Source organism: Labrus bergylta, chromosome 5 (genome assembly GCF_963930695.1).
Source record: "Labrus bergylta chromosome 5, fLabBer1.1, whole genome shotgun sequence".
NCBI lineage: Eukaryota > Metazoa > Chordata > Actinopteri > Labriformes > Labridae > Labrus > Labrus bergylta.
Window position 1 is genome coordinate 21095699 of NC_089199.1, and position 17246 is coordinate 21112944.

Below are 17246 nucleotides of genomic sequence, written 5' to 3' on the forward strand. Positions count from 1 at the left end.
GAAAGCCACACTGCCAGGTTTCTCTCATATATCATCTGAAGAAACCATTTGTTGCACTGCAGGTCCATGTGGCTATTTTGTAGTAGTGTTGGTCTGTCCTGCTGTGCCTTCTTCTGTCTCTGTTTGATTGAGAACAATAACTGTAATTATAGGTACACAGAACCCTTAACAGTGCCTTTTTAAGTGTTTAAAGGCACAGTATGTAAGTTCTGCCACCAGGGGACTCTCAATCAATACAATAACGAAAGATGACGTTGAGGCTGGCTGAGAATCATGGGAGTTCTCTCTGCTACTCCACACCTATGCCCCAGCCCCACCCCTGATGAAAACGAACTCCGAGTTGACCTTAAGTCAAGACGAACGGGCGAAATCGACCTGAGGAAGAGAATATGTTTCCTGACCATGTATCATTGACGTTTTAATCACAGCAGAAACACACAGTAGTACTAGCAGTTCCCACTTACTTGTGTAGCGGTCTTTGACGCAACATCAGATGTTTCCATGGCAACGATAAGGATGCCCTGTCTGTTATGGCTGCTGCCTAGACAAGACATGTCCCGTTACTGTACTACTATTAAATTACGGACTTCTCTGGCTTTGATAACTGTTGGACATATTCCAGCTAATGCAAATACTCAACAACAAAATATGTATAACATTGGTTAAGTCAATTTTTAATTAATTTTGATATTTCAATGTAAACATTGTAATACAGTTCTATAGTACGTTTCCCAGGGATGCCTTCATCACTGTTAACTAGAGAAGTGGTGAAAATAGTCAACTATTCTTGAACAGCTTTTTTTTTTTTCATCAAATAGAATTTTAAACTTTGTTGAGCTTTTAAATTTTCGCTCCTTGAACCAACCTACTTAATTTGTTTGCTCTCTTAATCATTACTTTAAGTTTTTCCCAGGCTGAAGCTCGCTCAGGGAATCACCTAAAGGTCTTTGTACTTGGAAGTGAAATACCTCAGCGACTCAGGCCCTCTAACCTGTCTTTATGAATTCATTTCAAAGCAGGCAGAGTTGGTTGGACAACAGTGGAAAAGGCAGTGGTGGAGGAGATGAAAACAACATAGAAATAAAACCCATTTCCAAAACAAAGAGGGGAAGCTGCTTCTTTTTTTTTTGCCCTCTATGTAATAGGTCTAAGTGATCACGCTAGATTATTTTTATACCATGCCCCCATTGGAGGAGGAAAATTGACTGTGCCCCCCAATCCAAAGAAAATGTTTTTATTTAAGGGCAAAGTTTAACTACATTAAAAGACCATCAAGATCACCAACATACATTTCCCCATGATGTGTGTAAAACAAATCAATGAATCTATCTCACTAATCATATCTTACTAATTACATCAAGCTGGCTATGATTTATTTTACTTCATAATTTATATACATATCATTTATTTTTCCAGTATAACCAACCTGCATCTGGGGTGGCCAATCAGATTTCAAGGGGGGGGCTTGTCTGGGATAATGAAATGCTGCATGTGGCAAAGAGGTATCTGGAGGGAAAACAGGGATGTTTTTCATTAGTATTATGTTCCACTGAGTGCTGCTTCTCGTCATTTTGTTTAGAGACAACAACAAAAAAAACATACACAAGGGCAGATTGTCATCAAAAAGGCACAGTGTGTGTCAGTACCAGGAAACACCTCTGCCTTCTGTTTGGTGACTCACTGTGTGCCAGGGGGATGAAAAAAATCCATTTACACGAACAACGTTTACCTTTCACAAAAACTGACACGGTGCAATCCCTGAAAACAGTCCCCTGTGTTGTGAAGCACGACTACCATCAGAAAATCTGAAATGATGGTCACTCAAGAAAAGCTTCGTGCTTCAGCTGACCCATTTATTTTTCTATTTAAGTTTCTTATGTAATGTTTCTCTTTCAGCAGCACACACATCAGTACAATCTTTAGAGCAGTGAGAGGAACAGAAGAAGCCTGCCATGATGCAAGTTATTGCATTTATAAAGCTTTACTATACTACAAGCCACACTGTGGTCTTATAAACAGCATACAATGTAAATGTTTGATTTATTTGTATAACTCATGAGGGGCTACTGCTAAGCAACAACAATCCATAGAGAGTGAAACATTCTTTGATAGGATGTTAGGAGATATATTAATGTTCTGTGAGTGACCCGTGCTCATGAGTGTGACACACATCATCATCTGAGCCTGTGAAGTGGCCAGCCTGCTGCAGCAGGGAGCACAGAGCCTGGGGGGTAAAAGGCTCAGTGGGGGTGCAGGATCAGTAGCTATATTTTGAGTCTTAAAAAGGAAGGCAGCTGGCAGGATGCCGTCAGACCTCTGGTAAAAATGGTTACGATGAGGTAGGATTTTTTTTCCGCTAAGGGAAAAATGATTAACAGCCATTGCAAAGTTTACACAAACTGTAACACGTTAAACACCAGTCACTGTGGGGTGAAAAAAAAAGCAGAAAGCATCAAACTCCGGTGTTAAGAAATGAAGCCAATACTGAACTGCAAAGAACTGCAGTTCCTTCAGGGTCCACTTGGGGCTGATGGCAATAAGCCAATGACTCACCATTACGGCCTGTTTTAGATCTAATGGGATTTCGATATGGTTTGTTGTGCTTCATAAAGCCGCGTCAGAACCCAAAGGCTCTCGTCACTGAGAAAACGTCCATGTTATATACAATCTATGGTAATATAAAATGTAAAACTGTTTGTTTCTGTTGCCATTGCTAGCTGTTAACATGACAATTTGGATTATTTGGCCTCTCTACCAGCGTCTGCATTATTTAATCCGATTGCCCCGCCCTTCCCACCATCCTTCTATCCTCACATCTGTCCAATTCTTGAGCACGTTGTTTTCTAAACTTCTGAAGGGAACATTGTCAAATTGTTCATGGACATCCACTCTTGCGCAAGGATGAACTGAATATAATTTTGTTGTGAAAGACCGTTGTTACTTCTATGAAAAAAACTATTTTCTTAACATGTTTGAGATAATGTAATGTAGTGGTCGTGATAGAATAAAAAGAGAACATGCATCAGTTTTACACTCTGTGTCTTTTTAAAACCCCTTTCTTGCTATTATTACAATCCGATTCTTCTGAGTGTAGTCACCTGGGAATGCCTGAAGGGACTATCTGAAAATTAGCTTTTATGCTTTTTGTAAAGGATGAACTGATGGGATTTGGATAGTCAGAGTTCAAGGTCATTGTAAACCAAACTCGGTACCAGTCCTGTATGTGATATCAAAGGGACGAGAAATCTGTGGTTAATTATTTAATACTCTTCCCTACTGCTGTAACTTATTTACTTTTTTTTGTGCTGAAGAGGGTCTACTTTAAGTCACATGCTCTGCAGAAAAACAGAGAGAGATGGAGACCTTCCCTGTTATTGTGCCCCACTTACAAGTATTGTCTGTGCCAGCTCTCTGTTTAACAAAGGCCTCCTTATGGCTGTTGTTTAAAATGAAAAATATTCTTTTACATTTTCAAATACACAAATGTATCATCCAGGCCACTGTCAAAATCTGGGAAACACTGATGGATGAACACTGCAAATGCATTTCAAGTGTCGGAGCAGCAAGACAACATTTCTAGTTTCATATCCTGTCTTTCTTTTAGCTTCTTCATTTGATAAAAAACAAATCTCTCTGAAAGTAACTTTCACTGCTGGTTGGAATAACTAACGTAATCACCAGCCTTCAGTTGGTCTCTGAATGCTCTTCATGTTATAAATGTCCTGTTACTAACACTCGAAAGTTCTTTGAATTGCTTTATGATGCTCTATCAATAAACTCGCCATGCCTTTGACTTTTCAATCAACTTCACTAATCTAATGACCTGCTATGATACTATAACACCACACACAGTACTGATAATAAGATCACCATCTTCCTGTTTCCACTACTTTTACAGTTCTTTATTTAAAATGTGTTTAAAAAGTGTTGGCAGGTCGGCTCCTGGGCGGGACAATTTGACCTTTCTTTCAGGTTCTTTATCAGAACTGTCTTTCAGCATGTTTGCTCTTTAAAATAGAAATCTAAATAAAAATAAATCTTCTCTTCTTATTAAAGCTGAGGAAAAATATCAATGAACCAATGCATTTTTATATTTTTTTTCCCAATTCAACATCAATTCAGAAAACCTGAAATCAATTATTGTGTTGTCAAAAACTAAGGCATGTTCTTAGTCTAATTATAGTTGCACTATTTAAAAAAATGCACAGCAAAACTATGAGGAAAGATTTATTTTTAAATGCATTTTCTTTTTTTCCATATAATTACAGCACAGTTATATTTATTACTTTCGTGCTGTACATTCAGCTCAGACACAGACGTGCACTTCAGAGCATACTGTGCTTTAATGTTTTATCCTTTGTTTGTTAAAGAGCCCATATTATGCCCTTTTTGGGGTACATATATTTAATCTATGTTCCTACTTTTGTACGTTCACAATAGTTAAAGTCTGAAAAAAGTGTCTGTTTTCATGTACTGCTCCTCTTTGCTCCCTCTCTGCTCTGAGTCCGTCAGCTACGCTCTGTTGAGCCCACACTGTTAGACCCCACGTGGGCCAAGTCTGCTCTGATTGGTCTGCCGATCCGCTCTGTCGTTATTGGTCAGTTGCTCAGCACGGTTCTCGGAAATGTCCCGCCTCTAATACCATATTGGGAATGCAGCCACTGGCTCCGTCCGAGGGGAACATAAACATTAGCACCTTAGCACTACTGTGCTACCGCAGGCTAAAGCATATCGTGGGCGTGCTACAGAAGTTAACGGGCGTGCAACATGAGCTGCAGGGCTTGCCACAACGAGCCAATGGGCTTAGATCAGTGATCTCACACTGACAATGACGTCGGACTGACAATTTTTTATCGAGGGGGGCTAGAACCGAGCGTTACATGCAGCTAATGCTACAGCTAACAGGAGGACGTAGGAGAAGCCACGTTTCCGCAAACTTTGAATTTTTGCACATAGATGTGCCTAAACATGCACAGGACACTTGGAAAACACACTAAAGGGCATATAAAACCAGAAAAAGCATAATATGGGACCTTTAAAGAATAACGCAACATTAAATGTTTTTGTAGACAGTTGGTTCGAAACCTACACAAATAATTCATACAATATTATGCAACAAATATCAGGAGGTATTACATTTAATACATTTTCTTGGTATTTCTGTCATCTATGAATATTATTGAATCGATATCGAAGCATATTGATCAATATCGAACTGAATTGATATTGAATTGAATCGGTTACTCTTGTCACCCAGCATCCTAACTCAAGAAATAGTAACCATTTGTCTTTTCCCCTGTTTGCTTGGACTTATGTCTAAAGTTCTCTCCAGTTGATCAACTAGCTTTGTCTGATCCAGATTCTGCAGCTCGAGTCCTCATTAAGAGCAACAGAGTGGACTTAAAAATAGGTCAAATGGGCTACAAAGCGCTGAATGTTTGAGTACAAGACTACGTCGCTGAAGTGCTGCTTCATTACGACCGTACAGACCTTTCAGATGATCTGGGACAAGTCTGATTAATGTCCCTGTAGCTTTAAAAGAAACTCCGAGTAGCAGCATTCACATTTCTACACTGTGTAACTGGAACAAACTTCCAGAAAGCTTGTGTTGCTGAAACTTTGTTTTAAATCAGAACTTTGCTCTCTTTGCCAATGCCTTTTATCAAATAAAACGAAGGACAATTTATTACTAACTTATCAGATTTGTATCCTATTTTATCCATACATATGTCGTTATTGGTATTTATATTGTCTTATTAGGGCCCAAGAACTGAACAGTGCCCGAGCCCTTAGCTGGTATCTCACACATAGACGATACCTGGGCGGTTTATCCATAAAATCACTGAATTAGAGAGAGAGAGAGAGAGAGAGAGAGAGAGAGAGAGAGAGAGACACACACAAGAGTGACAAGTCCCCCGTCGTACGTCCCTCCCATAAATGCAATGATTGTGGTACTATTAAATCTAATTTTTCAAATGTAGCTCTGTAATGTCATCGTTTTATTATGTTCTGCAGCTGTGGTGATTGTAGTTATGCCCGTCATACGTGTCTAATGTACTATTGGTGAATATAAAAAAAATAAAAAATACACAAAGCTACACAATGAGGCAAGGTGGAACAAGCCGGCTATTGTGTGTAAGAAAGGAAGGAGACAGGAGAGGAGCAGGTGTGTTTGGTGATCTGAGAGCGTGTGTGTGGGTAAGAGAATAGTGTGGGAATGGAGTTAAGGTGAGCAGATTAAGACTTTTTTTCACTAAGAAAATACATTTGATATAAAATAATAATTAATATAAGTATATATACTGTATACAAACCTAGCATTAAGATAGTAAATACCACTCTGAGACACTTTCACCTAAAAGGATCAAATTTGGTACACATATTGGGCATCCTGAAAAAATTCTCTTTCCGGTGTGATGAAATCCTAACCGATGCAAATCAGTGCCCACAGTTTATAAAAGCATGACCACAGTTTGGCACACAGATTTAAAAACCATGGGTACAGAATTAGTGGCTTTTTTCTTTTAGCCTTTGGAGGCTCCATTTAACACAACAGAATGTTAAAAAGTTTTACTCGCAACTCTTATCACAGCAGGTAAGCCTCCTGTGGGGAGGCTTGTTATCAAGCTTCTGCAAAACCAAGAGTGAGCAGCCAGAGAGAGAGAGAGAGAGAGAGAGAGAGAGTAAGAATGGTCCACTGTCTGTGTGTCCCTCTTGTAAATGAACTGATTGAGGTTCAGTGCTCTTGCGAAAAACTAAAGTTTCGGCTTTATTTTGGGCTTCGTCCCATTCTCTGCAGCCTCTGTGCGTGCATGCAAACTCCACACTGAGTGAGTTTTTTTTTTGTTGCCATTTCTAGGGGTTCTTCTCGGATTAAATCCGCCTTTGGCATTTAGCCTTTCGACTTTGGATTTGGTTTAGAGGGTGTAGTGTTTGTGTTTTATCTTGTCTAACTGTCTTTTATCTCTTATGTAAAGCACCTTGAAATGTCTTGTTGTTGATCTGTGCTACACAAATAAACCCTGCCTTTCCTCTGTATATATATTATTTTCTCTATATTCCTCACTCCTTGCTCATAACACTTTTCCCCTATAGCCACCTCCAGTTTATAATGATGCATTTTTGTTTTCCGTGCAGATACCCCAGGTGAGCTACGCCTCCACAGCTCCGGAGCTCAGTGACAACACCCGCTACGACTTCTTCTCTCGTGTGGTGCCCCCAGACACTTACCAGGCCCAGGCCATGGTGGACATCGTCAAGTCCATGCGTTGGAACTACGTGTCCACAGTGGCCTCAGAGGGGAACTACGGAGAAAGTGGAGTCGATGCATTCATTCAGAGGTCTCGGGAGGATGGTGAGTACACTTGGCCTCGTATATCATCACTGCCGGTCTGGCACTGGGCGTGGGAAGATATTATCACTGAACACTTTCTGTACTTTGGAAAATCGCTGAACCTTGGGGACATGCAAACAAAAAATCAATTAGTGAGGTCAAGTGCTAGATTTCATTCTGCAGCATGCAAACAGCCAAGAGTCTATTAGGAACTTGAAAATGTACTATCAGAGCACATCATTGGAAGTCTTTATGTTACAGCTACACAGCTGCTTGTAATGACAATGGCTCTAGAGTGAACATTTGATCCAAAGAGCCACAGCAGCCTGAGACAACTTTAGTAATAAAGTTTTTTCTCTGGCTCTGCAGTGAAAGCTGCTCACCAGCAGCAGCAACAGTCCTCTGTCTGTGTCACCACTATGTCTATTCTGCCACACTGCTGCTATATACTGAGATCAGCTGTTTAAAATTTAATACCACCAGCAAAAAGTCATGGTAAACACAAGTATGAGTAAGAATAGTATGAAGTATGCAGTTTGGGACACAGCCTAAGTAAATGTACCACAATAATTAATGAGAATGTTGCAATTTAGTCATAAAATGTAAAACATTTTCATAAACATTTTGCTAAATAAACACTCAACATATCGATAATGTACAAATTAGCAAATTCCAATGCAAGCAAATTTGTAGTGCGGTCCTAATGTGTTTGAATTGTTCAATCTGCAATTCAAATATCTGTACAGTGCCGACATTATTATTCAGGGTTAGGGTTAGTTTTCGCTTCCCGTAGATCTGACAAACTTCAGTCTCATTTTAAAATTAATTTGGGTGCTAAAAGAAGCATTTTGTGAAGGAGAGAAAAAGGCCGGCTCTATTTTGTAAAACACAAATTGATATTCTGTCTAACAAGATTTTTCCTTTGGCCTACAGAATGAATGTTTGGATCTTCTTCCCTCTGTGTTCAGTCCTTTCCAAAAAGATTACGCTGCTGAAGGAGATTGAGTGTTTTGGTTGGCTAAGTGCGAGTGTAATTATAAGGATGAGACTTTAAGGTGCTCCGGTCATGTCTCCTGCTTGCACTGTGCCTGGACAGAATGAGACCATCTTGGCTGTGGTTTCTCATCAATTATGCCTGTCACTCTCTGAACACTCAATCGGCTGGGCAACAGTCGGCTGCAGCTGAGGGATAGAAAATAAGCGATGCTGGCTGAAACAGGTTAGGGATTTTATCTAGTTTGTCTAGTCCTTCTTGCTTAAATTGAGTGTAGAAGAGTTTAGCTCGACTGATTCAATCGAGTGAATTACCTGAGATGAGGTGTTAAACAGGAGAAAACAATGAAATCATGCTAGTTACATGTAGCTATGGTGTAGTCATTAAGTTCTATTGCATGATTTTGATTGAAACACTACAGAGGCTCCTATTTATTGTGTTGATCCCTCAAATGCAGTTATCAAACATTTGTGGAAAAGACATGAAGTGTTTGTGGACATTTTCTTTTTTTAAACAAGGGAGTGCACAATACTCCGGCTTAATAAAGATTCCTCCTTTATTAACCTTTACATATATTCCCTGGCTATTAGACAACCAAGATTTTCTTTAGAAGTGGGTAAAGAATACTACAATAATTGGACATTTTTGCCCTCTCTGAGTGACCCGTAGGAGGCATTATGTTGTTCATCACCAGGTGATTAATGTATATATATAATGTGACACTATTAGCAAGCTAGCATAATCAAGTTAGCGCTTTATGTAATCCATCCAGACAAGTTGCATTAGCAATGCTTGTTGAATCTTGTTTAATTACCCAAGACGTCATTTCAAATGTGGCGGATGGTACACTGTTGTCTCTATTTCTCAAAATAAGTAATGAGGCTGTTGTTGTAACCAATATGTAGAATCTTAATGATGTTAAGATTGTCTGATTATGGGAGCTTCTTTAGAAGCTGTTCAACGTTTTTCAATCCAACTATCTCATTTGAATATCTGGATTTGCTGCTTTTCTTGATGTGTGATATTAAACAGAATATCTTCTGGTTTTGAAATATTATTGTTTGTTAAACAAGATATTTGATAGTTAAACGATGGACAACTTTGGTCATTCACTCATAGTGTTTAAAATTGGTTGATAAAGTCAGTAACTGAACTATTTGAAGAAAATAATCACTAGTTGTTGTTGCTTCTGTCACATCTTCTAACCTGTTGGTGAATCTCTTGTATTTCTTTGTAGCACAGAATGACAGTCTTATAATTATTTATGATACTCTCACAGTCCATGAGTGGCTTTGTGGTAGTTTTTCACCCTCTAGTATCTCTGCTCAGTATTTTTTCCATTTCAGTAGCAGTAAACAAGTCCAACTATTTTCATACACATAAATGTAAATGTGGTTTGTTCCAGCTCTGACTGGATAAGCATCTTTCCAATCAACATAAATCAAATGAAATTAAAGTAACTGGCTCTGGAAAATGAACAGATATCAGTTATTACAAATTGTTCCTGCCAAGTGATTAGCATTTAGTTTGATCTCTTAATTGGAATGCTCTCCAAAGTGTACTCTTACAGAATTAAGCCAGCAATCCCTTGACATCAGAAAGATTTTATGCTGATATATTGTGTTGCAAATAAAATGCTAATTCACTCTTGCCCTTGCCCATTTACATTGCCAGAAAGCATTGTTTTGAGATTAATATAAAAAAAAAGAGCTGAAAAGGCAAATAATCTGAGTCAGTTCCCACAGCAGCAACCCTGGCAGAACAGCACAAACCTGCTTGGAGTTTCACCAGCATAGCTTTTCTCGCTCTCTCTCTCTCTCTCTCTCTCTCTCTCTCTCTCTCTCTCTCTCTCTCTCTCTGCCTTCCTTTAGAGAGCGTGGAAATATACCTGAGAACAATGTGGGTAAAAAAGCTGATGATGAAAGGTAAATATGAATTCCAGGAGGGTTTTTTGATCTCTGTGTTTGTAGCTTCCCCGGCACACAGTGTGTAGATCTGGGATTCGGGGGGCCCTCAGTGTTCCCCTCCTCTGTTTTATTTTGTTATTTGTGAGCAGCTTGTCATCTCCCACGCAGTGACCCAGGATGTGACCCCTCCTAAAGGCAGAGATATAAGAGCAGATGTAGCATACCCAGAGATGGAAACAGAAAAAAAAATTTGCTTTGTAGGAACAACTTCAGGAAACAAAGGACATGTGACAATGTGCAAGTCTCTGTTCTTAGTTTATGTTAAGGTTAAGGTTTTTTCCAATAGTTATCAAAACCAGAGAAATCCGTAATTTTATAGTAGTACAGTAAAGGGACGTGTCTTGTCGCGGCGGCCGCCATTGTTGCCGTGGACACACCGGATGTTACTTCAAATACAGCTACACAAGGAAGTGGGAGTTGCTACTGAAAGCTACTGTTGCTGTATGTGCTGCTGTGATAAAAACATGATGTAAATTATACCTGGATACATCGTCGGTAAATATATTCTCTTTCTCAGGTCGGTTCTGCGCGTTCGTCTTCACTACGGTGTCAACGCGGAGTTCGGTTTCAGTTGCAAGGAGAACTCCCATGATTCCCCGCCAGCCTCGCCGTCATCTTTTGTTATTGTAGTATTGATTGAGAGCCCCCCTGGAGGCGGAATCTACATATTGTATCTTTAATGCTGTGTTTGGTGTAAATGTTTTATCATAATATTGCAGAAACATATTTTTTGATCATTTTCTTTAGTGCCAGATTTACAGAACATTATCTCTTGGCTTTCCACAATCTCTATAGATTCTGCAATAAAATTCGGAATTCATGGCCACAGCCAGCAACCGATTAACCTGTCCCATTACTCACCTGACCTCGGCTAGTCATTTGTTTTCTTTAATTAAGGAGTTTTCAATCAAACCAGCATCCCCTCATTTGCGGTCATGATGGACACAGCAAACTTTTAGATGAAAAAAAATGTATTAAAGTGCTTCTTATACATCCAATTTTTATGGTCAATTTATGTCAGCCAATTATTAAGTGCGAGGAGTGTTATTGAAACCTCAACTCAAATCTTGCTTCTCTAGTTGCTATTGAGACTGTTAACAATGATGAGGACATAGAAAAGGTCTCGGCCAGGGAATTCCTCTCCCTTATCTGAATAAACGGAAGCCCCTGAAAAATAGCCATCGCCTCCAGACGTATAATAAATCCAATGATAGATGAGAGAGTATAAGATTATATATTTTTCAGTAAATCTGTGAAAAAGGCAGGATGATGTGGTGATGAGCCTCTGTCAGAATAAGCAGTTAACTGTATATTAACAAATAATTTAGTAGGAACATCTGAAGTAATGTGTTCCTGGATGATATGCACACAGGATGCTTTACTTCTCTGATTTCAAAGAGTCTATCGTCTGGAATGCACACACAAGGTCTGAAATGGAAACTTCATTATGGTCATCTTGGGTCTACTTTCATGGTCCGTTACTGCTTACTACTTTGGTATTTATGAATATAAGATTTGTTTTGAGTGCAGCCTTTAGGAAACCAAATACAACACAGAGTGGACAGTTAAATGTGAACAGAAGAAGCCCGGAGAGTCCTTTCCTCGACTGCAGACAGCCCTTCTCTCTGCAGAGATGTTGATTACTGTGGAGCAGGCCCCAATAGATGTCATTAATCAAGTTAATGAAACACAATGTCAATAAGGACCCTAACAAGATTCCCTCGCAAAGCGATGGCCTGCTTGACATCAACATGAGAAACCCTGCTAATGGAGTAACTGCTGTCCCTGTTTGACCAGCAGGATTACAAGCATTAGCCACAGAGTTTAGAAGAATAAGAGCATGTGGGAAATGTTTAGTCAAGATGAAAATAAAAGGGGGCACACAAACAACTCTGCATTGCTCCTGGGTGATTCATTTGTAGTTAAAGAGAACACAGTATTAAACTGGGTTGAGATTTCTCATGGTAGAAAGTAAGATATGAACCGTGACAGAGGAAGGTTGATGCTAATTAAACATTTTCAGCTGAATCGTACAAAGAAAGCATTTTCAGGGTTCATCAGAAGTTGTTTGTTTGAATAATTCATTAAAAGAATAAAGGCTGGCGGTTTACAAGATTCTTTCTTTTATTCATCAAATCCCAGGAAAAGACCAAAACCAGTAATGTGTACTTCCATCTGTTGCTCTCAACTCCAATCCCATACGTTCCCACTGAAGGCATAAATCTTCAAAGACAGCCCACAGAAGTATACTCTAACTTTCCAAAAGGCTTATTAATCTCCTTAAAAACCTTGCAACTGTAGTATTTAGGAAAGAGGGATGGTTCTTGTTTTGTTTGGGGCTATTTCAGCGACGGATTACTCTGGTGATGCTGTGTGCTCAACTTAAAATAAACTAGAGTTCTTTTCTACATCATATTGAAAAACACCTTTCACAGGCAAGACATAGTCATACAGAATCTCATTTTAACTTGCATGCTTTTCCCTTTAACTCATTGTGTAGTGATTGTTGTTGAAGGGAGCCTGAGAAACTAAGAATTTCACATGCAACAGATACTATTCTTGTGCATTTCACAAAAGTTGAATTTGTTCAACCAGTCTAAAGACATAGCTCATTGATGTGTGTTTCATACTAGTTAAACAACAAAGGAGCTTTGTAACAGAGACAATCAGACATATCCAGCCTTGGCCACAAAGGCGGTGCTTGCAAGTCAGAGCAATTCACTTTGTCTGATCTTGACATTGAGAGCATAACCGGGGATATTCTTTAAAAATAGCTCCATGACTTGTAAGGTTAATTCATGCAGGATGTGGTGATTTCATTAAGGAGACGCATGTCTCCACCCAGAGCAACAGGGAGACGTTTGAACATCTGTATTCTAAATGACCACAGTCACCCGGGGAGGAGATCACAGCAATCTCAACCATGTTCCTGCTTCTTTCCATATGGCCTTTTAATCTCCAGCTCACAAGCGTGTGAGACGTGTCAGGCAGTTATGTCTTTATTTATTATTTGACACCACGCAAATGACCCCTGAGTGCCTCAGATATGTCCTGTTGCAATTTTTTTAAAACACTTACTTGTCATTGCTTAATTGGGCAAGTCGAATGGCTGAATAATCATTGCTCATCTTCACTCTCTCTCTCTTTCACTCAGGGGCTTCCTGTCAGTGACATAATGGTAATGTATGTCTCTTAATGCAGACGTAGTCACAGCCAATTTTGTTAAGCAAGTATCACAACTTGAACTCCGCTCACATCTAGTCCTGTCCAATTTTATTCGTACCGCAAATCACAATTTGCCTTTCACATTGCGTACGGGATATAATATTTTATCTGCACTCCATCCTAGGAATGTAGTGCAAGTTCTTGAACAATGTTACTTGAGCTAAAGGGGTACTAAAACCTCCACAGGCATCCAACACCTCAAGACCATTTCTAGCAGAAAGCCCTGAAGGTAAATGTATTTTGTTGGTGTTGGCTCCCTATGTTGAACTAAATTCATGTGATCTCAGAATATTAAAGCTACCAGATTGGAAAATTCCATAATTTATAACATGTTGGAAAGAGAGAGACGTTGCTGTCTTGACTTCATAGTATGTAGTAATATGGAGGGGGGGGAGTAAGTGGTCTATTTAGAATATGTGACGGTCCCTTCTTAGAGTGATGTACGAGTAGGTATGTGCTCATGTGCATGTCTTTTCTTTGAGGCTCCATGGAGTTGTGATATCCTGCTATCTGAGGATGTAAAAGCCTAGCTTCCTGTGCCTCTCAAACTCTCTTCTTCAGCCTGACTGATGTTTGCACATTTGTTGCTTTAGTTCTTAATGTCAGCACACTCTTCAACACCTCACACCACATAATGCTTTCACACACACCCACACATGCACCCCTGATGATACAGATTTAATACACTACGTAACTCTTGTTATTGATTTATTGAACACATTTTTTAATAAATTGTAAATGTTCTCCTCCAGTGTTCTCACGAGCCAGGTTATGACAAACAAGACACCTTTTATTTAGTTGGTTTAAACACTAAACTGTTGTCCATATGTAGCAATCGCGTAGTCCATCAGTTATTGTCCAACAACCATCTAGCCTCTGAGAGCATTGTGTAACTTGTCAGGGATTCAGGTGTAGATTGAAGCAATTAGCAATAAAGTATTTAGGAGATCAGCCTTCTCTGTGCATGCCATAGTTTACAGTCTGACTTGCAACTTGAGAAGTCAGGATGGAGTTTAAATTGAGGTATGCAGTCGTAGAGCAGATTTTTTTCAGCTGCACTTGCACAGGGATCTCTGTTTATAAAGATTAATTAAAGCTTCATCGTCTTGAGATGATCAACGATTGGTGTTGGGATTGCATTATGCTAATGATTTTTTTTGCCCTTCTCGTGAACTGTTTTCATGCGCACATTTTATAAGCTTGCTGAATGCAAGTGGACGATGATACTTGGACATCAAACAGAAATCTGCAAATAAAGATTACATGTATAGTGAATAGCTCTGAATAGGAGATATGCTCGGTAGTGTAGGTCACATATTGCTGTACTTTAAGATGAACAAACACTTTTTTTTTTCACATGAGAGCATGCACTTTGTAATGCGAATATACATTAGTACATATACAAATTAGGAAAAACAATCAAGAGAACAGGAAGCCAAAGCAGTGGATTAAGGAGTGGGGGAGGTTATGGGGGATGATTCACTTTATCCTTAAGTAGAGTGAAAGCTGCACAAAGGAATGTGAATTGGTAGAGATAAGGTAAGTGGCTGCAAAGCTAATACAGTTTATGAATAATTACATGGGAAATTAGAGCAGAGATAAAAAAAAAAGAGGATACTGTCTATTAGAGATCAATACCACATTTGCTTCCAGTTGAGAGGCTCCTGTGTTGTCATGTGCTCCAAAATGAAACTTAAAAATGATATTCATTGGGTGTTATACTGCATCAATCAAATCTGATCAACAATTTACGCTGCAACAAAAATTAAAAACAACACATCAAATATTTTTGTTGAAAAAAAAGTGATGTAACACATTAAATTTAGGTTTGGATTATATCAATTCTTTGGAAATTTGAGGAATATTAAAATTGAAAAGTATTAACAAGATGTGTGGATAAAGTATTGGATTTTGACAGATCCTTTAGTCTGCTTTAGTCTTTCCCGACAGTGGAGGAGAAAAGGATTTCAATTAGACAACACAAGATAATAGAGTGAATTGAACTGCTCATGCAACTAATCTGGATTACTATTCTGTAACTAATCCATACAGCTTCTGTTCATTAGCACATATCAATAGCAGTTTTGTCAGAGGGATAAGATTCCACTGAGTACTTTCTAAACATCTTCAAATTAACATCATTACACAAGGCTTATTACATCACTCAGTATTATAAAGATTTAATGACGGCATGTTTGAAACCCTGATGTCTTAACCTGGAATACTAAAGTACAAAATAGTGATTATTAAAGACCTTTGATTGACCAAATCAGGTATACCCTCTGTAAATATATTGTGGAGTGAAAACTTCCTGAAAAGAGAGTGGATTAAAACTTCCTCTGGATTTGTTTTTTCTGGACTGTGTTCAAACTGACGGATGGGACAGGATTCCTTCAGCTTGTTTGTTTCCCTCAAAAGCTCAAACCTGTTTCCTACTTTTTTTTTCTTACCGAGTGAACTCCTCCATGTCCAACTCTCTTTGCCAACACGTGGACTAAGAGAAGCTGTCTAGGTGCATCAAATGGAGTGTAGCGGGGCGCAGGATAGCCAAGCGGTTATGTCGCGCTCCCCATGTACAGTACAGAGACTACAGTCCTTGTCGCTTTCACAATTATTTTTTAAGATCTGCAACATATTCTCCATGTTTTAAGAACGGGATCTAAAGGTTTCTTGAACATTGTCAGAGAAGTCACAATAACTCTATGTTTACTTTTGAGGTTGTAACTGCTATACCTTCACTTAATAGGTTCTTTCAGTAGCCATACTGTCAGTTGTCTTTACTATTTATATGAAAAACAACACCTCAGTGTATGACATGTGTTTTCATGCCTAGGCAAAGGGTATTTTCTCAGCTTCACACTGCCTTCACACTCTGATCACGGGACTCTGATTTCCCAAAGGAGGATGCAGCATCATTTATTGTCTCTCACAAATGGGCTCATGCTCTACTTGGGTCTTGTAGTAAAGAGCTTGTGTTAAAATCTCTTTTAGTGTTAAAATCTCCAATGAGCACATTTAAAGAACATGTCTAAAAACCTATGTGGAGTTCCTCGGCTGGATTACATAAACCCTAATGCAGTAACCTCTGGCCAAATTCACGTAACACCATTAAACTGTGTGTGTGTCAGCTCAAGAATCCGCAAATAGCAGGAAAAAAGTTATCAAGTAGATTGTAGTAGTGGAACATTTGTGGCTCCGTTTATGACTCACATGGCTCAGTGATCAGAGCAGATATAACCCAAAACTGCAGGTTTCTCTCTCAGGGGATAGTTCTCCATCATAGTTATTGGCCATTTTCATTTTCAGTTTTGCTATGAGTAAGAAACGGCATTAAATATTCATCCTTTATTGTTCTTTTTTTCTGTGATGGCTGGGGTTTCTTTTTGTACAATCTCCCCCCGAGGTCACTTGACAATTAATCAGTGTGGACAAAAGTGTGACATCTGTTTCTTCAGCTATTGTTGCTTAACAGAAAATCTTTCCCTGGTCCACTGAGGCAGCTGCCATTTCTCAGACTGAAAGTGTTGATTGGATTGATTAATCTGGTGGAATCAATGTTTGTGCATCAGAAAATTATTCTGTAACTGCTGGAAATAGAGGACATTGTTTTTTACATACCAGGCGTATTTCTAATACCGAACTACAGTCTTTTTTTCTTGTCAATAACATATGTTTCCTATCTGGCCTGCTAGGATACATCTGGATGCTCTTCCAAGATTATACTTTT

General features: G+C 39.0%; 1 protein-coding gene across 1 annotated transcript in view; it reads left to right on the forward strand.

The window, feature by feature from the left end:
- LOC109981743 (metabotropic glutamate receptor 4) overlaps nucleotides 1–17246 on the forward strand; it is a 185993-nt gene that overhangs the window by 97165 nt on the left and 71582 nt on the right. Inside the window, exon 3 of the mRNA XM_020630682.3 lies at nucleotides 7138–7354. Coding sequence (XP_020486338.1) covers nucleotides 7138–7354 — 217 coding nt within the window. The remainder of the gene's footprint in view (nucleotides 1–7137; nucleotides 7355–17246) is intronic.